The sequence below is a fragment of the Nestor notabilis genome, unplaced genomic scaffold (assembly GCF_000696875.1).
Source record: "Nestor notabilis isolate BGI_N333 unplaced genomic scaffold, ASM69687v1 scaffold32021, whole genome shotgun sequence".
In the NCBI taxonomy this organism is placed as follows: Eukaryota; Metazoa; Chordata; class Aves; order Psittaciformes; family Psittacidae; genus Nestor; species Nestor notabilis.
Genome location: NW_009914898.1, coordinates 34,261 through 58,788, shown reverse-complemented (window position 1 = coordinate 58,788; position 24,528 = coordinate 34,261). Strand labels below are relative to the sequence as shown.

The following is a 24,528-nucleotide window of genomic DNA, read 5'->3' as shown; positions in this document are numbered from 1 at the left end:
AAAGAGTGCTTTGATGGCGTCTGCTGCCACCTTGAGTTCTACTACGTTTATGGTGAAGCTTGCTCAGCCCATAGGAAACACTACATACTACAAGTGGTGTTACATAAAAAGCTAAATACTATTTCAACTATCTGAATTGGGTCTTTTTGTATTTTCAGGCATATCCGGTTCTGTAAGTAATAGCCCTACCTCCACACCTTCAGCTCATGACACATTAAAACTCCAGACATTACAGAAATCTATCCTGCTTTCAGGTCTAAAAAGGAATTGAAAGTTTATACTGAAATACAGCACAACCTAGTCTGCTTTGGTGACTTTCCTTGTTGCTTGTTTGAGGGGGGGAGAACAGGGTGGGCAGGGAATGGACACCATTCCTACATGAAGAAATAAGACTAATTTGTTGAAGAATAAAATAGCAAAAAGTTATCCCCTATGGTGTGACAGTTTTCTCCTCTCAAGTTGAGAAGATATTTTTAGAGAGAGAGTAGGAAAGCTTGGAACAATTGTGTTAGCTGTCAGCTGAAAATATTGCTGCCTAAGCTGAAAAGTCTGGGGGTTTTATTCCCCTAAATTTCTTTTTGTAAATGAGAATATGTTTTTGTGAACGTTAATTTAGCTTCTGTGTTTTATTCCTCTGTGCTCTCCAGGAGTAAAAGCACAGGAAGTTGTGGATTCCTCCTGTCTTATGTGCTATAAAGCTCCCTCCTCCTTCACAAGAAAAAAATCATATCATCCTGGATTTTAAAATGCCATTGCTATGGTGTTCAGGAATAACTGTTATCTACGCATACCTGAGGTCACTAAGTTGGCAGAACAAGACTTGCAGAAGACAGAAAATGTGCCTCCAAGTGGCAGAATTTAAAACCTGCAGCTGTTTAGAAAAGCTGAGAGATGGACAAATGAAAGGGCAGAGCTCAGGGCACAAAGATGAAGGATAAAAGTATTTTATGCTTTAGTGTGCATGAGAAATGGAAAAATACAACATGCTGCTGTGCTGTATGAGAGAATTATTGACAGACATTTGGGGTGGTTACAGAACATCCAAGTACATTGAAATATAACTCACTGCAAAGAAAAAAAAAAAAAAAAAAAGAAAAATCCAGAGAATGTGAAGTATATTTTCTGCTACAATTTAAATTTAAACCAATTTTATTGCTTTCCCCTATGGTTGGAATCATAATGAAAGGATGGAATGACCTAATTATTTAAGAAATACTACTGAGAAGGATCTTTTTATATAATTAAGGGACAAAAAGCAAATTCATTCCATTAGAATGATTTTTTCTGTCATGATTAAGACTACTAAACCATCTTACTGAAAACGTTCTACAGAAAAATTGCCACAAATTTGTGTAATGAAATAATGCATAACATGATAAAGCTATACTTTATCAAGTATGCAAAACAAATTCACAACTTATTTTAAAAAAGAAAAAGTGGGAAAAATTGTTTCTGATCCAATTCAAAAACCTTATGGAAATGCCCAGCCTCCATATAATTTATGTTATCATTTTTAGTATAACTAATAAAGCCCATAAGTACTATAAATAATTATAGCTTAACTAATTTCTAATGTCATTCATGTTAGACTTCTTTTACACATTGCTGTAAAAACTAATCTGCACAAAGAAGCATTATGATGCATTCTAATGTTTTCAGTATCACAGAATAATGCAAAGGTCTCTCCCCAGGAGACTCCAGAACTTTTAATGTTCTATAGCCTTGTTTACATTATACAGCCCTGTTTGATGACTGTTAAAAATTTGTCTAGGTTATATTATCTGAGTTCCAGTAAATCTGAAACTCCAAAGAAGTCATTCTACTTATTTTTTCCATGAAGTAAATATCTTCTTGCTGAGTGACAGGATAAAATGATCAGACCATTAGCTGTTGAGCTTTACTAGTAATACTGATTTTTTTATTTTTATTTTGTAAAGACATACTGGTGGGTATAACAGCAGTGAATCTCTAAGATCACAGGGTCCTCCTAATCATATACTTACACCTTTATGTGAATTATCTTATCTCAAGACTTCACATAGCGCAAGAAGTTCAAAAGTCTTAGAGAATTAAAAGCCTAGGCAACAGGTTTCATTTCTATCTCAACATGAGCAAATACTACGATACTCCATACAGAACAAATTTAGGTATTGCAGGCTTCTTTGGAATAAATATTAAAGCAAGTGGAAATAAGATTGGAAAGACCAGACATATTTCTTTACTAGTAAAGGAATTTACCAGGGATAGAAGCTTGTGCAGATGAGTTTTCTATATACAGCAATTCCACCAGATGCAATCCCAATCATGAGATCTAAATTATGGAGATCCTGCAAAAGAAAAATATAGGAAAAACACAGATGCAGTTTGTGTCATTCCCACTTATCTACTTATAAATTAATTTTCAAGTTTTCTATGCTTAAGTTGCTAATCCTGAGGCAAAAATTCAACCACATATTTGGATTTCTCTTCACACACACCTCTTTATTCTGATGTTATCTACTAGGTATAATTAACTTTCACTCAATAAAACAAGTTATAATATTCATCTTACTACACTAGATATACTTTAGATCAGTATCAAACTAAATTTTCAAGTCCAGCCTTAGTTTAACCATGGGAAAGAAGTCGAACTACTTCCCAAGATCAGTTAAAGTAAATGTCACAGAATTTTGGGAACTGAACGCAAATAGCTGTTTCTAAAGACAAATGAAACAATTCCTTATTTTTTCCAAAAAGGTCTTGCCAGCAAAGAATGGGCAGGAGGTAGCCACAGTTCTGCATATGAGGGAATATGCTAGAGGAATATACATGTGTAGATGGATACTTGACACACTAAAGTGAATCCATTGTTAACTAAACTAAAAGCTGAGCATTAGCTTAACACGCTTATCTGGAAAAATTAATCCACACATTTACAGTCCTTTATAGGTATTGAGAAACTCAAAAGGAAACAATGCTTCCATTTAAGCAAATGCTTGAATTAAAATGTTGGGGAGGACACTGAATTGTCGAGTCTAAAACGGATGTTACAAAAGTTACAAATCTTGGCTTCCTATTTCTCTGTAATCAATACATACTAATACGCTATTAAACAAATCTGTAAACAGAGCTGGACACATGCATAAATCTACATTAAGCATAGAATCCATCGACTAAAACATTAGGCTTGACTCAAAAGTAGTTGCACACCATTTTTTTAAGGATGAGCAAAAGTAATGGATTCTGTTAAAGACTTCAGTAGCTTAGATGCTCCTCTAGATGGTACTCTGTGCTCAGTTAATACACAGTTTCCTTGTATGTCCAATCCCAATTTCTTTATATTAAGAGAGTACAGAAGAATAAAACAGATAGCATGTGCTCTAATACTATAGAAAATCTACAATAAATCCTTTAAAAATAGTTGCATAGAAGCATGATAATGGCACATGAATAAATGAAGTTGAACTGAATTTGCATTATTATTTACAAACCTCCACTGAAACACCAGAACAGTTCATAGAGAATGAGCATAATCTATTTAATATATAGCGCATTAACATTGAATACTGAGATGAGAGGAATATCAGTGCTATCTCTAAGAGCGTAATAAAAGAAAATCATTAGGTAGTTAGCAGCTCAAATATGCCCAAGGTAGCCCAGAATCAGCTGAAATTATTAGTAGTCCTCAGCTACCTGCTGCCCCACTTTGCCACAGAACTGTTGCTAGAGGAGCTGGTTGAATCTCCATTGGAGGAAACTCCTGAACTGCCAGTTTATGCCAGCATCATGCAGAAATCCAGAATTGACAGGCCTTTATTTTAACACTTGGGGAGAAAACTAAGATATTTCAGGAGATAAACTGCATGTACTTTAGCTGCCCCTGCCATGATACAGCCAACCCAAAGCAGGGCAAAAACTTGTATTATTAGCACTTAGAGCTTTACTCCAGGTTCCTGCTTTTAAAAATCGATACTGATTTAAAACAGCTTTAGGAGAAAAAGCTGAAAACCTAAATGATTTAGCAGAAATAAAGGATTAGCTGAACACTTGATAGGGATTACTTAGGCTAAACTACTCTATTTTCTCCAGGAGCTTTGCCAGAAAAAAAATTAATTCCCCACTCCGCCATGTCCCCCATCCAAAATACTAGTCTCCCATGCTATCTGCTATAATGAATTCTCTGGTGTTATACCTAAGAAATCCAAAACCAGGATTCTGTGATTCTATGAAATCCCAGCACCCAGTGAAATACCATGACATGTTTCTTATCAGTGCACACCCTGTATCTGAAATATCTCAAACTGATTTTTAGTGGCCATCTTCCAGACTGTTAAGTACTGCTTATATTTAGCCTGGAGTCAGGCTAAATACAAGAATAAATTAAAAAAAAAAAAAACAACCAAACAAAAAACCAAAACCAAAAAACAAACCACAACCATACTTTCTATATTCTTAACAGAGAAAGTGAACTCTTAAAACACCTGCAAACTACATCGTAACACTAAACAGAGCATTCAATTTCTTTCATGCTAAGACAATCATAAACTTTAGTAAAATTATTAAGTAAAATATTTTGCAGTATTGAAACAATTTATGTTAAAAATACACTTACTTCTTCAAGGAGATCTAGCTTAAATGGTTGAAATTTTAACACCTACATTATATTAAAAATGTATTAAAAAATTACCCAACTCTAAATAAAATGAACACACATTAAAGTCAATACTTAAACACTGGTGTTTTTTTCTGCTATTAAGTTCATGTAAAACACACTTTTTTTTTTCCAAGTGAAAAATCACAATGTAAACATACTCTACCACTGTGCAATTCCACTCCATAGAATTCAAGTGTTCGTGCTATATTTATGTAGCAGGACTCTGCTTCAGATTGCTTGAGGCCACTGAAAGAAGGAAAAAAGAAATATATATTGGCCATAGTAAAAAATATTATATTTATTTCAAATGTGGAAAAACAGAAGAAATCCACAGGCCAATGCCTGACAAATAAACTTCATTAACTAGTGCCACGAGTTCTTCAGTGGCAAGGGCCACCCTAAACTCTTCTCAAAAATGGAGCAAATTACACCTTAGCTATTCTGGACCTGTTTGTCTGAAAAATGATTTGTATTTGCTTTGTTTAAAGGGATGAGCAACCAATTTCCCAATAAAAACTTCCTTTATGACAAGAAGCTGTATCTGTAAGTACTCTATATTGCATAGCCTCTCAGAAAGAAGTAATTTAGAAGAAAGATTAGAAACAGGAATGTCTAAAAAACATAAAGGGAGAAAGAAAATTAAGTTACAGTTACGAAATTCACAAAGGATCAGCCATCTGAGATTATCTACTATCTATAAATCCTAAAATACTTTTTTCTTCTGCCACTAGATACGAATTGTGCTGAAAGACTTACAAGGATTCTATCTCTGGGTCTTCTAGAAAGCTTCTATGACTCTGACACTATTTTCCCCCCAGTGACAAGAACTCAAAAATCCCCATACCTCAAGTAAACATATTGTATATCTTCGTGGAAAAGCTACATGGACTCTACTAGGAGTTTTCAAAACCAAAGAATCCAATCAGTAATCCATTCTCATCAGGTAAGTTACTGGTGCTTTATCTAGTCAAAACCGTGTCTCAGACATAAGTATTTACTAAGAACGCCAAAGGAGAATGCAAGAAATACTGCCAGCATATACAATAATTTGTCTGCTTCTCCCTGCACTCTGAAATAAATAGTATTGAAGAGCTAAGTTTCAAAAAAGGTGTTAAAACAATAAAAAAGATTTTTCCAGTGTAGTCTGCTCAAGTATTTTTACTCAGAACTTCAGTTACCACCACCTACTTTAAATCTCTTAGTCATCAAGGCTTGACTCTACCAAAACCACCCAATGAAAGCATCAATTTTACTGAAAAGATCCAGGATAAAAAAAGGCGTCTTTCCCACAGACCTCACCACATCTCTGTCTGGACCACATCTCTGTCTTTTCTCTGCAGGACACAACCAGTTTTGTATCTCTGACTATGACAGCACTAAATACATGAATTCAACCAAACCACTTCAATACTCTTCCCAGTGTCTGATATGATGCTTTCTAAAGAAAAGCAGATTTATTCATGCCTGTTTACAAGTTTCCCTCTAAAAATTTCTGAGCCTACAGGAAACTGCTAATTAATTTGAAAGCAGAGGGCTTCTGCTGTTGCTTTCCTGAACACCAACTGCTAGGAAAGGAGCCTATATTAGGTACCTACACAGTCTGTTGTACTGAAACTACTAAGATCTTTAGTCTTCCTTATGGCATCTTTTTTTTTTCTTCTTCTTTAAAAACTCAAAAGGTGAGGGACACCTAAAAAGTTATATGTTACCTGTGTTGCTCATGTAGCGATTCTACTTTGGTAAGAAAATCTTTGTTCTGCTCTGGTATAAAGCTGTAATTTGACAGATATCCTGAATGATGTACTGAAGGATTATAGTCTCCAAGTTGTGCTGTTAGGAAACAAGAAAGAGATACACAAAGTTTTCGTAGTTAATTGATTATTATTTAGAAGGAATTCCTTCTCCTCATTAAAACACATACAAATACAGGGAAATGCAAGAATTACAAATTATTTCCCAACAGACAAGCTGTGTTGAACACAGGGAATTGTATGACCTCAATGAAGAAAGGTTTTTCAAAATACACTTACCGTAACTCTAATCTCAGACACTGAATGACTCAATACTTTATTTAGTTGCTTATATAGCCTCACTTTTGCAACACAAGCTGTACCACCACCCGACAAGCATTACATGCCATAGCAGCACAGACATACAATACTGTAACATTAGAGAAAACCAAATTGCTTCAGGAAGAGACAGTAAATGAAATCAATTTGATATACATTGACTATAACATACTAGAAGTCTTCAACAAGATCTGTCGCTCAGAAAGCATCTACTATTCACACTGTCAGGTAAAAACTGTTCAAACTACTAACTGTGGCTCTATCCTAACAATTAAGTTGTTGATTTTGCCTGAGCTGAACACGAGTTATTTAAAGCACTAGAAATAACTGCTGACTTGCACATAACATTACCAAGATGCTACCAGAAGTAAATATATGTTTACAGTCAAATAAACTAAAAAGTTCCCTAAAACCTTATGCCTTCAAAAATTATATTAATCTGTAGGTGTTTGAAATATTTACTAGACAAAAGCTAATTCAGATCCGCAGCTGGTTGCATATCTGAAACGAAATGAAAGTATATATGACCATAAGTTTATAGCCTCAGTCTATGCAAGTTTTCTTTAAAAGCTAGGTTGGGTTTATATCCGGCAAAACAGATAAAAACCTTTTACTTGTTATGAAGATGCAAGCTTTGGGGCAGCAGGGAGGTTGCTTCAAACAATGTACTTTTCTGTTTGCCACAAATTTACCTAATTTCAATTAAACAAGTAATTCAAGCCCTGTATTTCAGGAGATTATGTTTTCATTAAATAGTTGAGATTTAACACAAAAAATTATGGTATGCTTAAGCAAGTAATTAAAACCTGTACTAATCTTCTTGTTCTCTAAAGACCATGAAATACTTTTTCCAAAGCATTAAAGCTTCCCAGAAGTTACTTATATGACTTGTAAATTAGCACAACAGAAAGTACTTATATAGACTGCAAACAATTGGGCATAGAAAGCCCCTCATCAGCTAAATCAAAGTTACAGAGCCTACTTTTAGGAACAATACTACTACCATTATTTTCCAGAAAATTCAAAGTATAAAAGAGTAATTTAAATGATTCAGGTTGGGCGGGGGAGGCAGGAAAAGTTGTGGACTTTAGAAATAACTTACAGTTACAATAACTATGGAGTATCTGTAATGCAGGGGATAACTAATACTTGCCCAGCTACACATTCAAAAAGCATGATATCTATAGCCTAGAAAACAGAATGTGATATAAAACAATTCCCATACAAATGCAGTCAGAAACCACTACAGTTGCACACCTAACTGTAAGCATCAATTTTATTTGATTTAAATAAAAAAAAAGGAATAATAAAGAGTAATTTATTTTGAATGCAGATGCTCCTGCAATGCTTAGTCCTTTCTTTTTAAAAGGTAGCCTGAATTTTAAATCAGTTTACAAAATGGCTGGCGAAAGACTAAATATTTACCATTAGAACCAAAACATATTTGAACACTTCTGTCAAATAACATATCCGAAGAAGAAAACAAAACAAAAAAACAACAAGACAGAAGATCCAGAAGTACAAGAAGAAATGGAAATAATTTTTAGGAATATCTGTATATTAACAAAAGTCCAAGTCTGCCAAGACACAGGCTATTGTAACAGTAAAAACAACAATTTTAAACTTTCTGAACAAAACAGGTATGTTAATAACTGCTTAAAAATAAAACACACAATTTCACAATGACAGTAATTGATTGAAAAAACAAACTTTTTCCTTTGTTAGTGATTAACACAACCCATCTTTTCTATGAAACACAGTCTGCATTTTTAAGGTTTGTTGCAGCAGGCTTGAGTTACATTCTTGTCAATGGGAAGAGGCCAGATTGCCAGAAATAAGACAACATAATTGTCCAATTTTATTTGCATTAGGCAAAAAATATTTTTTACTGTAGTTTTACCTTCTCTAAAGAGGGTAACTGCTGTTCTTTCATGCATTATGGGGTAGAGTCTTCTTGGTCATCTTCCAAATAGGGAGGGTGCTCTCATCTTTTTTTCCTCTTCCTCCTAGCTACCTGAGGTCATGTCAACAAGGGGGAGCAGTTTAGAGTACTACCTGCTTCTTCAACTCCCCAGCCAACTGTCACAGTTGAAGAGAAACTATAATGCTGATTAGTAGGCATCTCGGAGGACTAATGATCTTGTGCAAAATTTAATTATCCAAGTTGGGGAAAAAAATTAGGACATATCAGACCTCATATGTGACGTTTCTACCTCTTCACTGGATTTCTCCAGAAAAGAACAGAGGGGCAGTAAAGACCTATTTCTAATTTGAGAAATCAAAACCTACATTTATTTGAATATCAGATTTTTGTATTTTAGAGTTCTATGTCTAATATACAAAGCTTTAAAAAAAAGAATGTCATGGACCATTCATTTAGAAGGTCATACTCAGTAAAAAGAGGGCATTTATTTTATAATTCTTAATAAAAGAATAGTGCAATAGTCAAGTAGCCACAGAATAATTTTCCAAGGATAAATTCCCATGTTAACATACCAAAACAGTAGTTGTGCAAACTCTCAGTACAGTAAGAATTTATAAATGCTTGAAAAAAAAAACCCAAACCAAATAATCTTGAGGTCATGTATGTTCACATAGGATATTAGCTGCCTATGCCTTACTGAAGCCTAAACAAGCCATCTTTTCTTCAGAATGTAAAAAGAATTTGTTCAGTTAGATCGATGTCAAGGGTATATATTTTTGTCTCTTTCTCCTGACAGCAGAAAGACTTTTGTGCAGGAAGGCACCAAAGAAAAGGGCTAATTCAAATGTGTCTAACTGAAATGTGTGTTTATGTAGTATAGATACATTTTAATATGAATTTATGAATTCTATGGGCACCCATGCATCTTTCCTAGAAAGAGAAACTGGAGTACCGGATATACAGCTGCATAAAGGCGGGGGGGGATCTTCAAAAGTTTTTTCCCTTACAATCAGTTGTTTCAAAAAGTGATTTAAAAAAAAAAAAAAAAAAAAAAAAAAAGCCACTGAAGCCAACAATTCTTACGGTAATTAGAGGGGTTTCATCTCTTCAGTGGTCTCTTCCGAGAAACCAGTGGTCAGTTGGCTTACATACTAGGGTAAGGCAGCACTGATCTCATTTCTGTCTTCCGCTGTCCCAGAGGGAGGGTGCAAGGAAGACAGAACCAGATTCTTCAAGTTGCAAACCAACCAGTCAATAAATTTCAGCACTAGAAATGCAAAACTGAACTGGAAAGGCCCTGACCAACATAATCTGACTTTGAATAAGCCCCTTCCAAGCTAAATTTGCCTGTGGTTCTTAGGTACATTAAGCTACTTTTGACACTCAAGCTTTCTGCTACATGACCATGATAATTATTTATTTGGTTCCACTTTCAGACATCAATTTTTTTTTTTTAGTACCAAAATCCCACCATATTAATCCGGCCCAATTTCCAATTTGCCCCAGAAAACATAATAGTAGAAAAGATAAGCCTTTAGCTTTGTATAATTTAAAGTGTGACTGATTTCTACTTGTCATCGATGTGATATCCTTGAAGATACAGAAGACAAGTTTGTTTCCAATTCTAAACAGTGTGCTTGTAAACAATAATAATAAAAAAATCTGCATACAAAGTAATAGCACCAGAACCTATTTTTGCACATAGGCATTGCAAGTAACTATAGATGTCCGATAGCAAAAGTATGAATTGTATGTTGGCTAAGCATGAAGGGAAATCAATTACAGATAATATGGACAGTTGGGTCCAAAGGAATGATTACAATAGCTAGTCCTTGAAAATACATTTAATATCAACTTTCTAAAGACCCAAGAAGTGCACCAGAAAAAAATAATCAAGTAGCTTTGTATTGAATTCATAACTTTTCACAGAGTTGCCTGTTGTAAGTGACATCAATAAAGCACAAAAGTGAAATGAGTTGCCTGTTTTTAAATGAGGATAAATAAATAAGCAGATCAGGTCCCCAGTGGAACAGAAAATAACGAATGGGACAAGTCTAGAAGACGGGCTGAGAAACTGTCCTGGGTTCAGCTACAGCAGTCATTTTTTCTCCTTCTTAGTAGCTGGTGCACTGCTGTGGTTTTGACTTTCAGCCTGGGAACAACGCTGATAACACCGATGGTTTTAGTTGTTGCTCAGTAATGTTTACTCTGACCAAGGACTTTCTCAGTCTCATGCTTTGCCAGAGAGGAGGGGAAGCCGGGAGGAAGCAGAGGCAGGACACCTGACCCAAACTGGCCAAAGGGGTATTCCATACCACAGCACGTCATGCCCAGTATATAAACTGGGGAGAGTTACCCGAAAGGCCCAGATCGCTGCTCGGGTCGGGCTGGGTATCTCTTCGCTCTCGGTATTTGTTGTGTCGTAGTGAGCGGTTGTGTCCTCTCCCCTTGTTATTCCTCTTATCATTATTATTGGTAGCAGTAGTGGTTTGTATTATACCTTAGTTACTGGAGAGCTGTTATCTCAACCCGTGGGAGTTACATTCCTTCGATTCTCCTCCCCATCCATCCAGGAGCGGAGGGAGGAAGGAAGAGGAGGGGGAGTGAGCGAGCGGCTGCGTGGTTCCAAGTTGCCGGCTGGGCTTAAACCACGACAGTAACTGATTTAGCTTCTATCAAGGAGAAAAATCCTCAGATACAATATTCCAATCCAGGATTGAAATACAGTTAGGGCAGTAATGACTGATGTGCTGAGATGAGTGTTAATTATGATATTAGAGGGTAATGATAATTTTATCTTCATACGAACACTAAGGTACAAAAAGAAAAGATATTTCTTAATCTGTATGGTTCAATCAGTTTATATATTTTAAGTGATCACCTCCTGGCACAACTAGAAAACAGAAGAAAGATGATGCACTGCATAGCATAAGCTATTCTCAATAGTAACTAAAGTATTCAGGTATGAAAACGCTTTTGGATTCAGAAAATAATCCATGACATTATAGTTAAGTTTCAAAGAACCAACATGAAAATGTAGACACTTAGAGAGAGACTAAAAAGGAGCACTGAAATCACAAAAACACACGTAGATGTAGAGATTAAAGACACCATGTGGAAAATGGTTATCAGAAAGGGACTCCAAAAAGGACCAAAACCCTTGTAAGTGGATGCAGAGAGAAGGAAAGGTGTTTCAATAGTTGGAGCGTCTATCCAAAAAAGGACAAGAGAATGGAATCTAACCTACTCAGCCACTAAGTAAGCAAGCAAGCATGATGTTCCTACTGGACGAGCAGAACTATCATGTGGATAAAACTAACCTGTTTTGTAAAGGAAGAAAATGATTCACACTCAAGACCTTAAAAATGTTTGATGCAGGGATGACTAAGTAGCTGCTTATAACCACTTAATGACACTTTGTGGAAAGACAGAATAAGAAATTAGGCATTAATAAAAACAAAGGAACATTTGTAGGAAAAAAAAAAAAAAAACAACAAAAACCAACTACAGATGCACAGTGGTGGTCTCCAAGTTACCTATTACTACTCCAGAATGAAAAATGAGTCAGTGAATGTAACACATTATTACAGAACAAAACAAACAAAACCCCAGCAACTCAAACCCCAGTCACTGTAAACAACAAAATCACAAGTAAAAAGAACAGATTAGAAGTGTCATACTAAATTGCTATTTCTGCATCTCAAATACAGCGTGTACTTCAGAAACCACAGTCATTCTCAGAAAAAGTATTGAAAAAAGCAAAGTATAGTCCAAGGTAGAAAGAGTATTCATTTTACAAAAGTATGTGGATAAAAGACTTAAAGAAGTAGTTATTAATACTCCCAAAAAATTAAGAGGTTTTGCAGAACTAATGCATCTTAAAACTACTCTGATCTTCAATCATCTATGTTGTGTCTCTCAGCATTCAACAATTTTCATCATGAGTATAATACTGTACTACATGGACCTTGACTTTGGGTAACCATTCTTTTCCCCTTTTTAGTTATGTTAGACAGAAATATTTAATATGTTCATGACCTTAAAAATACAGAAGAATAGTACCAGGTCTACAAGGCACTGTAGATAGTCAGCTACTTCAGCTACAGCACTGACCAATATCCTCACCTGGGGTTCTCCACTCCAGAGATTACAGCATTGTACTTGAAGTGCTACAGATTCAAAAAAATATTTGTGGCATAGTGCAAGAACACCAGAAAAACAATAGTTGAAGCAATGATCCCTTGAAGTGGCTTCTATTGCTTTGCACAAGTATAAAACATAGTTAAGGGAAAACAGTCCAAAACAGCTGGAGAGCTGCTGTATTTGAACTGTCAGGACAGTCTTAGAAGAGCTGTTCTACAAAGAGATGCTAGCAAGCTCAAAAGAAGCAATCTAGACCACAGTGAACCATGTGGAAGAAAATGGGTATGTATTACAATTAATCTCTCCAAGAAGATTTTACTGGGAGTTTCATCACCATCACAGAGATAACACTCTGCTACTGGTGACAACAGGTACTGTAAGACATGATAAAAGGAACCCATGACTGAACAGCATTGCTGTAGGCTTAGAAGAACAGATGGGACACGCACAGAATCCTCAGCCTACCCAACATACATGGTAAATAATTTCAGACAATGGAAATTCAAGTCAAAGTCACCTTTATTCTTCCAGTCTGATTATGATTCTGAGCCATAAGGGCTACAGGTGCCCTGGAGAGTAGCAGGAACCTGACTGACCTCTGAGCAAATCTCTCTGTTTACATTATGACCTTCTGTGCACTATTTCACTTCGCAGAAGCACAAGAAGGGAGCACACACAGAGAAATATTCCCAAATGATATTATGAAGAAAGACAGGTGGCCATAAATTAGGAAGTCTGAGGTTTTGGTGTAGTATCTATAAAAAGAGAGAGGAGCAAAACAAAGGCAAGTTGGAAAAACTGGCAAAAAGAACGTTGATGGGGGAATTATGTGGTTCAACTCTCGCTGTGAAGCTGCTCTAAAACTTAAAGCCCACCTCCTCCTCTGGGATCTCAGTCTTTTGGTGTACCCAAAATTCTAACAAACTCTCTTATGCCTAGTTCCTGGGGGACTTGTACACTAAGTTCAGTTTTCCCAAAACCCTCACCCGCCTTCCTTTTCTTAGAAGAGGTTAAAGCCCATTTGAATCCCAAGTAACCAGTCAACCCCTTCCTGAGCAAACTCCCAAAGACAGCATACTAGAGAAACCTCCTGGTTCTCAAAGCAGAGCTGAGAGAGGAACAATAACACAGGAGATAAGAGAAAGACCCCAGCCATAATGAATCACTGAGCAACTGATGCTCAGGAAAAAGAAAGCTTAGAAGTATTCATAACATCTTATGTTGGCTTTGTTGCTGTGCTTTAGATACAAGTCCCAACCCAGCAAAGGATTTATGCACATAAGAGCACATTCCCACCAACCCATGGGATTTCTTACATACCAATAGTTAGTTATTTAAATACTGTTCTGGAAATGTGAATTTCCTACACAAAGTGATAGAAAACAAGTGGTGCTAAATCAGCTTTGTGTCATTTTGAGTAAAAACCAAACCAACCAAACAAAAAAATGGATGCACACACTGCATTGGTCCTTTATTTAGTTTTATAGACTATACAACATTCCCATTTTACTAGTAAAAACCAAGATGCATGATTTATCATTAGATTGGTTTTTTCAGTATGAGTATCATTCAGACTGATCAATTTTGGAATTATTTGAAATACACCTTAATAAATTCTCCTTTATAAATGATTTCAAAATCTATTGATCATTTCTGTCACAAACCATATTTACTGATAATAAACCAACAACTTATTCAAGTGCCTGAACTGTATTCATAATCAAGTTTAGTCACACACTACTTAGACACAGTATTCACACCCACTTGTACTCTCCTGTAACTTAGCATCACCAGTCAACAGGGTGTGCCACAGCAGTGCAGAGTAGCACATCAGAGCTTTACTTGAGAATCACAGCACTGAACCCAAACACCTGCACAAAGGACAATACGGAGAAGCAGCACTCAGAGGCACCACAGACATTACCACTGATTGTCCCTTTGCAAAACTCAGACAGTTTGTGAAGGTAAACCATACAATTGCCACATGTGAAAACTATAGTTAAAATAGCAAGAGCAGAAATACTGAATGTCAAGCTTCAATGAAAGACATCTGCCTCAGCCCTCCTGCCAGTGACAACTGCTCCACCTTTTAAATAAATAAACGTAAGTTTGACAGAGAATAATGATTTCCCTTCTGCATACCAGGGAAGTCAGAGAAGTAAGAAAAGCCTGAAAACCCACAAGAAGTGGCAGTAATAATAAACAGGCCAGGTAGAACTGATCCAACTTCAGACAATGGCTTTTTAATAAGCAGATACCTCATATCCCAAAACTTTAACTCTCCTTATTAAGTATGATTAGAAGTTAAAATACTAAAAGAAAATTATTTAAAAACAATTTAAGTTGACAAGAGTCCTAGAAAATATGACTAACAAAAGAGACCTACACAATCGGATTTCAGAAGGTCTTCCCTATGCCATCGCTACAACCTGGTAGCAAAACAAAACACTTTTATTTTCCTTTTCCTTTAAGGGAATATGTCTTTCACATGCTTCATACTTTGCTGAGGCAGAGAATCATACAAACAGCAAAAGAAAGGTCATCAGCTAGCAAAAAAAAAAAAAAAAAAAAAAAAAAAAAAAAAGAAAAAGTTGGATTTTTATTATTATTGTTTGGGGTTGTTTTGTGTTTGTTTTGGTTTTGACTTTTTTCATATGCATATATATATATACACACACACAGTCATATACATTTATATCTATTTTTTTTATATACAGAAAAAAAGACCCCCAAAATCAACTCCCCCGAGTGGGTAATAATAGCACTATCTGGAGTTAGGAAAACCCAGTTATTCTAGTCTGCTTTTGCCCGACAGTAATTTTTACAAATAGACAAACTCCACTAAACACTCAACCTGTTGGGTCTGGTTTTTTGTTTGTTTAATGAGAAAGTAAAAAACAGCTAGAAGAAGACGTCTCTGTTTAGGATGACTGTAAGGCATAGAATCAGGCATCATTTTGGTTTTCCTACAGAAGACACTGTTCTAATACCACCCTTAGACTTTCATTTTGCCAGTTGCAGGAAGACAAGAGGGATGTAAGTTTCATTATTTTGTTTCCAGTGACAATGAAAGCCTTCCTTTTTGTCAGCAATTCAAGCACACATAAATAAGAGCAATGTTTCTCTTGTATCAACTTTATTTTTTTTAAAAGACCTAACAAGTACACTTTTTCTATTTAGAGTGACTGAAAGCTTTTTTAATAACCTGCACCTTCTTTACAAAGCATCACCATAGCATTTTGAATATTCCACACATATATAAGGAAAGAAATCTTTCCTTATTTTTCAGCACCACACAGCAGAGAAGGTAGTCAGTCAAAGACATTTATTAACAAAATAACAATTGGTTATGACTTACATTGTACTGCATACGATGCCAGAACAACAGCAGAATTAATGGGGCATGACAACCTGGAGAGAGAGGAAAATGTTTTTGTTTAGACATAGAATGTATAAGTGTACTTTTAGCAATGTCTCTGCAATTAGTTCAGTATGTGAAGACTCGTTTACTTCAAAGAGTATCTGATTTTTTTCCTACAAAGTTTGATTGTCAAAACACAGTAGAACTGGACATTAAAAGCTAGTTGCTGTGCAACAGCTTAAGTGAATGGAAGTAACTAAACATAAAATGACATGTGTATTCTTGCTGGATGCTTATTTGGGAAAGCAAAAGGATAAGGGATTTTTATGGGGCTCTGGACATCACTTTAACAGCTGCAGTCTGGTGTACTTTAAACCAGACACAAACACCAAAATTTGCCAAATGCCAAGCACAAAGACAGCTCCGATCTCACGACCAGAAGTGACTCCATGGAAGAAAAAAGCCAACACCTAATGGCAATTTACATTTGGCAGCAGATACTCAGACCTCCTTTTTCCTCTCAAGAATGTATAATCACACAGGCAAAGGAACCACTGGGTATATGCCTACCGCAGAGGAAATATAACCCTGAAATCCTGAGAAATGATAGCAAGAGCCACACTTCGCTACTCCCTCCCAGTTACTCTACTAGACATTCCATTTGGAATACCATGCCTGGCACACCGTGTTTTTCAGACACACAGGATCTCCTACAGCTCCTTCCTTACAGGATTGTAAACTGTTCTTCATAAATGAGCTATATGAAAATTCATAATGTTTACCCTAGTAATCTGATTTTCTTTTAAAAGCAGTATTTCACAAGGTACATTTTTATAGCAACAACACTCTCAGAAAGAGGCTTTTTTTTTTCCCTTTCGTTTTGTTTTAGTATTGAATTTTATTTTAAAAAGAATTCTAGAGAAACTGAAGATTCTTCTTATTACCTTCCTTCCACAATATCAGTCTTCAATTGCAGGAAGAATAAGTGCCTAGAACAATTTTTTTGGAAAACAAAAACAAACATATGTTTATTTTCACATTTTAAAGGAATGGTTTAAATGGTTACATGCATTAGTTGTTTTGTTTTTTTTTTTTATTAAGAATTCCTGGCAAACTATGTGAACAGATGAATAAACCTTACTGGCATTTACAAATAACGCAATCATACACCCACTTACTCTCACAACAGTTTTAAAGGTCTTTGGCAGTCTGTACTACAACTCCAGGACCACAGCATTAATGCCACAACAAACACTACGAAACCCAAACCATTACAGAACTGGGCTCTTTTACTCCCAGTAATAGTCATCTTGGATATAACTTAAAAAGAAAGGCAACCCCAAACTGTGATAGTCTTGAAACTACTCAGTGGAGGACAAAACATTTCTCAAATAGGAGATGCTGACAAAAAGCTCTGAAATAGTTGTCCAAGAACAGTTCAGCCTTGCTCTTATTAGTGTGTTTGACAATGTTACGTTATAGTGATACTGAGGAGTTGGGATGTGAACCATATAGAGCAGGTCTTTGAATAACTTCAGTTTAAAACTGCAGAAGAGCTTACAACTGCATGATTAGCAAATACCAAAACAAGTCAACAGCAAAGTTTTCTACAAGAAGTATCATTTAACATGATCTACTATTTATATTCTCAAATCACTGAAATTAATAATGAAAGTTACAAAAAAGCCAGATTAATGGGCATATCTGAATTCTAAATTCCAAATGATAAGCACTGAACAAAAAAGTATTCAGTTAAAGCCTTGTGACAAGTAAATTGAAAATTGCCTATAATTCAGGTACACCACCACCCCAAAACCTCAGAGACAGGTTACAAAAGTAAATTTTAAAGGTCTTTTATCAACTGAAACATTATAGATCTTTGCATGTTACAAGTAATGGGCAAACTAGAAAACAAGAACTGTTATCTGTCCTTCCTGAAACAAAATAAACCTCACCCTCCCACACCCTCAACATTAATTCTACTACACATGTTCAAATCTGACTCAGTGTTGATACAAAACTTCTAACAAACCTAGGGCACACAGACAGCTTAATCATTGAACTTCCTTCTTTTTCAATCTTTGCATCTGATTAATTAAAGGATCCGGAAAGAAAAGGAAAAAAAAATGCAATAGGCAAGTACTTCAAGTAATGAAGGGCTTAAAAAAAAGAGTAAGGGGAATCCAACATGTAAATAAACTAACTGCCATTTTTGCACTAGCTTCTACTCCTGGCTGTATTTTGGAGTTGTGGGCTGTATATAACAGAAATCATTCACTATGAGCATCACAGCAAGCTGTCAATTCCAAACACATTGAATACAAAAAATTATAAAAAAGTTTTCAACCTAAGAAAGCCCACTTTGTCAAGCTGTGGAGATGGGAAAGAAGGGCTTTGCATATTCCTAGACCATGGAAGTAAACATCAAGCAGAAGTTACCTGGTTTGTTCTTGTTGAAGCGTGTTAGGATCAGGTATAAAAAACCTTACACGAAAACGAAGGGTGCAGGGAAAACCTCCTGCAATATTTTAGAAGAGCAAATCAATTTTTTGTTTAAAAAAAAAAAAAAGTTTTTATTTCTATATATACAGAAAAAATACATGAACCACATAGAAATCTCATGTGTTTTTCTCATGAATCTAAAAGAAACCATAAAAAGCATCTCCAACACCAACTATGAAAAGAAAATACTCTCAGAATTTGTGATGCTTTCATTTAAAGTACTTGGTATATGCTACTTTACCTAAAAGGCATTAGTTAGGTACCTTTACCTCGTAGGTATTAGATGAGAAAAAAGTGGCAAATATATTGTAGCATCTCAATTGGGATAATGTGCAATTCCATCTTACATATAAATACAAGAATAATACAGAAGTTCAGCATGTTAACATCTGTATTTTTATTTCAATTTGTACACAATCTATAGCATATTGTAGCAATAAGAGAGCTGAAAAACATAACTTGAGTTTCACAGCACAAACTAGGACATTGTCAGTCAGCCCTCCTAAATTGCTGTCTGGCAGGGTCATGCTGTCCTTCTTGGTAAGCATTCTGTATTACCCAAAGCTGTTTATAAACAACACATGCACTTGGAAGTGTGTAGTGTTGGGTTTTTGTTTGGGTAGGGTTTGTTTGTTTTTTTTAATAAAAACAAGCATTTTTTTTTTAATTATTATTATTCTACATGAGACAAGAATTTGCCAGAACCTATACATGAAGCTGGCTCCACTTCCCACAATCAACCCCCCTCCTCTTCTTTATCTACCCTATCAGGAGAGATTTACTGGAGCCATATGACAGGACTACTGCTTTCACAGCCGTGATTTCCAACACTGTTCAGAAGCCAGGTTTAGATGCTATTACAGAATCGAAGGTAGCGACCTACTGGGTCTTGTTAGCACCCAGTTAGCAGTTAAGAGATGTAGAAGCATCTGCAGAAAAGACTGCCAGACAAACAAGCCTTGTTTGTAAGGAAAATCTACCATCTGGACACTAATTTACATGAACTGTATTTATTCTAGTCATAAAAACACAGAAAAGCAGGACTATACAGTTACAACCAAGATTAAAAACAATATTAAAAACAAGTCTTACCTTTCAACTGTTTTCTAATAGGTTTGTTTGGTTCAAGCCATCGCTGTGAAATGAAAAACTATTAGATGGATTAAAAATATTTACAAATGAATACTATTTATTTATGTTTGTGTGCATGTATATGTGTGTATACATACATGTGTATGCATGTGTGTGTATATACATATATACACATACACATACTATTTACTATACTTACGTATATACACATACACATGCACACTTTTATTATTTACTATACTTACAGGTGAATCTACTGAAGTTTCATTTTGCTGTAAACCAAAATATTCCTTCTCCATCACACCCAACTGGTTATAGGTCATATCCAACAAAATCTGTCCAGTGTCTTGCTTCTGAAAACAAAAAAAATTTAGAAGTTAACCTCTGCAACACTGACACATTTTAAGGTACAATTAATTGAAATAAATGTTGTGGGGGTTTTTAAATAACTCATGAATAAAAATAGCTGCTAATTCAATGGTTCAAAGTTTATCATCAATAAGAACTCATTTCTGATAAAAGTATCTTTAGTTAGTTTGTTTTCTTAAGAGGATTCCTTCCCAAAATACATTAGGCGTGTGAAATCTCAGCATGAATTGACATGAACTCAAGCCCTTGAGGTCTGTCCAGCAACTCAACTTTAAGCAACCTCTCCCTGGACCACAGTCTGTAGACTGCACAGCCTGCAAGGATGGCTTACAGCCACATGGGGCTGCTCTGGCCTCTACTGTTTTCCACATCAGCTGTCAAAAGGCAAATCCAGTATACACCAGGACAGAGAAAAAAGTGTAGGGTGCTGTGCTCCAGCCATAATATCCTGTCCTTTAGCCTGAACTCCCACCTGCCCCTCAGCTGCCATTCAGCCAGTACGTGCTTTCTGCCTAGACGTCTCTCAAGGCAGGTACCACAGAAGAACTGGTGCAACAGGGAATTATACAGGCAGCAGAGATCCAGAAGTACAAGCATAGTATAATTTTCCCCAAACCAAACAAGTATCTCCATGCCATGACATTGTGGATTAATCAAATTCTGCCAAGGAACACTGTGAACCATTTCTATTAAAAAGTCAAACAAACAAAGAACAAAACCCATAACTACAAAAAGGAACAAACTCCCCTCAAGAACATTGCAATCCTAAATATGCCAATACATAATAAATAGTTTGCAAAGCTGTATGGCACTTTATGTCTAGATTTTCATATGTGAAATTGCTGGACAGAACAAAAATCAGGCAAGTTTGCTTGCTATCTGGTTTATTCAAAAAAATATAGCAAACTAATTTTTCATGCGATCTTCAAAACCTTACTCTTAAAAGCGAAACTAAGATATACATGTGCAAACAAAAATTACCAGAGGGAAGTTATTTAGACTGCAAAGACAATCACTTTGTTCTGAAGCAAATTTCTTAAAAATTAAGTTCTGATTTCTAAAGCAAATTTCTTAATCTTTTGAAACAAAGGACCTCATGTATAAGCATGAAAGTGATCACATTTTTGTGGATGGCCTCTATCTTACTCAGTGCATAAGAATGCCCACTTAATAAGCCAATATTGTATTCAATTCTCTTTATCTAGACCTTGTTTATTATACAACACTCAAGTCTTTGGGTTAATCTTTTTTGCTTTAAACAAGGTACCATACTGTTGTAATTGAGTGCTTTAAATAATAACACATCCCATAGTCTTCCCTTACATCATAGAAGAAATCTTTCTATTTAAAAGATGGGAAAAGAAGGACAAAGATTCAAACAGAAGACACCCACTTGGCTACCTTATTTTGGAGGATGGAATATTATGCAACACTTCCTACTGCTAGATCAAAACTCCCAGTAGCTCATTTGTGATAGGACTGCTCAGTGTTTCCACATCAGGCTCCAGATGTAAGGTACGGTAACAGCCAACTATTGGCCTCCTGTGGAAAACCATGCCAATTTTTTCTGGATCAAAGTCACGTATGAAGAAAACAACATAGGTAGGCAACACTTGACTGTCTTACATATGAGACTACCCTCTCCCCTCAAATAGTCTCTGATCTTGTTTAACCTTCACAACACAAGGTCTTGCAATAAATGTGAGTCCACTCAGGCCTCTAAGTCTGTGCAGCCATCAAAAGCAGCAGCTCTGTCCCCTCTTCCTTCCCTAGCTGCATATTCCTAATCCCCTTCTTCTGAACAGGTTACTGTTCTCTGGGATATTCAAACCACAGCACTGATCAAACCCATTTTATTTTCCTTAAATAGTGTAGACCTAGCGACAGGTAAGGACCACACAACCAAGCATTCCTCGTCATGCACAGCCATGCTGCTGTGCATCTCTGAGGCAGCTCTGTCCAGCACCACCAATGAGGTGGGCTCCGCTATGAAGACCTGAGATTTGCAGTCAAGAGATTATCCGTATGTGTACACAAGAGGGCCCTACGAAAATAGCAGACACCACCTTAACCCTCTGAAATAACGGGCATTTCCTCGTGTGAACATCTTTAGCATTGTCTTACAATACATATCATATTCATTTCCCCAGGGTTGTGTTTCTATAAGCAGAACATTAAAACCCTTTCAAGTGACATCTCATGACACCAGCACTGCTCAGAAGCATAATTGCACATCTATGGTGCATACTTCTGACACGAGCTAAATGAGAAACTGAAGTCATATTGTGACCAAAACCAATTACAGGGGATGAGACATACACTTTGTTAAAAGAAAGTGTTCAGGCATCTCGGGTTTCATTACAAATGGGGCAGGAGAAGACCACAGAGGGCAGATTCTTCTGCTAATTTTCTTTTCTCTCTGCATTTCAGCACTTTCAGCCTCCTTTCTTTGCAACAGCATTATGTCCTAATTCCCTTCTTATTTTTCATGCTTCTGCTCCTTTATCCCAATTCGGATGCCTTCCTCTTCTCTCCCCCCACCTTCTCACAATTGCATGCTCTCCTCTCCCCAGCACACATGAATTGCTATGCTTTCTGTTTCTCTGTGAAGACAAGCAAGCTTCCTGCTACTATATTCTTGCTCAGCAGCCGAAGTGCTCTCTTTGCAACTCTCTGTCCCAACCTTAAACTCAGCTGCTCAGACAGTTCTAGTCTCCTCTGCCTACATACCTACTATTTCCTTCTCTCCACACTTCCTATCAAAACCAGTTTCCAACACTACTTTTCTGTGGCTCCAGTTCTTGCTCTCTGGGAGTAAAAGCACAAAGTTTCTTACACACTGCCTAGATAAAGTACCCACTCCAGAAATCTAAGCTAAGTACAAAATGTCATCTTAAATTGTTAAAGTCTTCTTCAGTTGTTGACATTCCAGAAGTTGAAGGGTTTTGTTTTTCCTCAAGAAGAATCTGTATTTACTCAGCTTTGTCTTTAAAAAACACCTGAATTATTTTTCAGCCTACATACTTGAAAATAAAGTTATCACACAGCTTACACAGCACAATGTTCAACCTATTTTGCACATAAATAGTTTTGAGATCTAGCTGTAAAGTGAGGGAGGCTAAGCATGTCACATTACTGCTTTTGAATTTTAACATCTGTTCCAATACAGTCCATACTATAGTGTACTCTAATAGTACTTGTCAAATACTTTGCAGCACACTATTCTCACTGCCCACCACCATGGGAAGAGGGCAAACCAACATGAACACTGTTCAGTTAAGCCAGGCATTACAACAAAGTTCTCCTTAACCCTGTCAACCATTGCAGCAAGTAGTTAAGGCATTCTTAATAAAGCTCCTGCCTTTCTACAATGAGATAAAAAACCAGAACAACATGCACTTTACACACTAGCCTCTTCTGTTGCAATGACACGAGCTCCTAAGAATTTTATTTTTTCTTTCTTTGCGTGTGGCCATCCAGCCAGTTCTTTATCCTCTGGTCCATCCATCAAATTGGTGTCTCTCCAATTTAGAGACAAGGATGTCGTGTGGGACAGTGTCAAACACTTTGCACAAGTCCAGGTAGATGACGTCAACTGCTCTGCCGCTGTCCATCAGTTCTGTAGCCCCATCACAGAAGGCCACCAAATTGGTCAGGCAGGATTTCCCCTTAGTGAAGCCATGCTGGCTGTCACCAACCACCACATTGTTTTCATTTGCCTCAGCATGCTTTCCAGGAGAATCTGGGCACAGAGGTGAGACTGACTGGTCTGTAGCTCCCCGGGTCTTCCACTTTCCCCTTCTTGAAAATGGGGGTTACATTTCCCTTCTTCCAGTCACCAGGAACTTCACCTGACTGCCACGACCTCTCAAATATGATGGACAGTGGCCAAGCAACTTCATTTGCCAGCTCCTTCAGGACCCACGGATGAATTTCATCAGGTCCCATGGACTTGTGCACGTTCAGGTTCTTAAGGTGGTCTCGAACCTGATCCTCTCCTACAGTGGGCCTAAGGTCTTCATTCTCACAGTCCCTGCATCTGCCTTCCAAGACTTGGGTGGTGTGGTCTGAGCATTTATTTACCAGTGAAGACTGAGGCAAAGAAGTCATTAAGAACCTCAGCCTTCTCTAAATCCAGGGTAGCCAGTTTTCCCAATAGCTTCCAGAGAGGGCCCACGTTGTCCCTAGTCTGTCTTTTATTTGCTACGTACCTATAGAAGCCTTTCCTGTTATCTTTCACATCCCTTGCCAGATTTAATTCTAAGTGGGCCTTAGCTTTCCAAACCTGGTCCCTAGCTTCCCAGACAACGTTCCTGTAATCTTCCCAGGCTGCCTGTCCTCGCTTCCACCTTCTGTAAGCTTCTTTCTTCCCTCTAAGTTTCCTCAGCAGCTCCATATCCATCCATGGAGGTCTCCTACTAAAAAGAAACATTTC

General features: G+C 36.7%; 1 protein-coding gene across 1 annotated transcript in view; it reads right to left on the bottom strand.

The window, feature by feature from the left end:
• Nucleotides 1-24,528, bottom strand: part of LOC104412983 (tyrosine-protein phosphatase non-receptor type 3-like) — a gene marked incomplete at its 3' end in the record, with an annotated part of 40,697 nt that overhangs the window by 11,581 nt on the left and 4,588 nt on the right. The window contains exons 2-9 of the mRNA XM_010023854.1: nt 19,970-20,077; nt 19,725-19,767; nt 18,570-18,648; nt 17,075-17,119; nt 16,128-16,180; nt 6,343-6,463; nt 4,792-4,879; nt 2,239-2,327 (exon numbers count right to left, since the gene is read on the bottom strand). Of these exons, the coding sequence (XP_010022156.1) occupies nt 2,239-2,327; nt 4,792-4,879; nt 6,343-6,463; nt 16,128-16,180; nt 17,075-17,119; nt 18,570-18,648; nt 19,725-19,767; nt 19,970-20,077 (626 nt within the window). The remainder of the gene's footprint in view (nt 1-2,238; nt 2,328-4,791; nt 4,880-6,342; nt 6,464-16,127; nt 16,181-17,074; nt 17,120-18,569; nt 18,649-19,724; nt 19,768-19,969; nt 20,078-24,528) is intronic.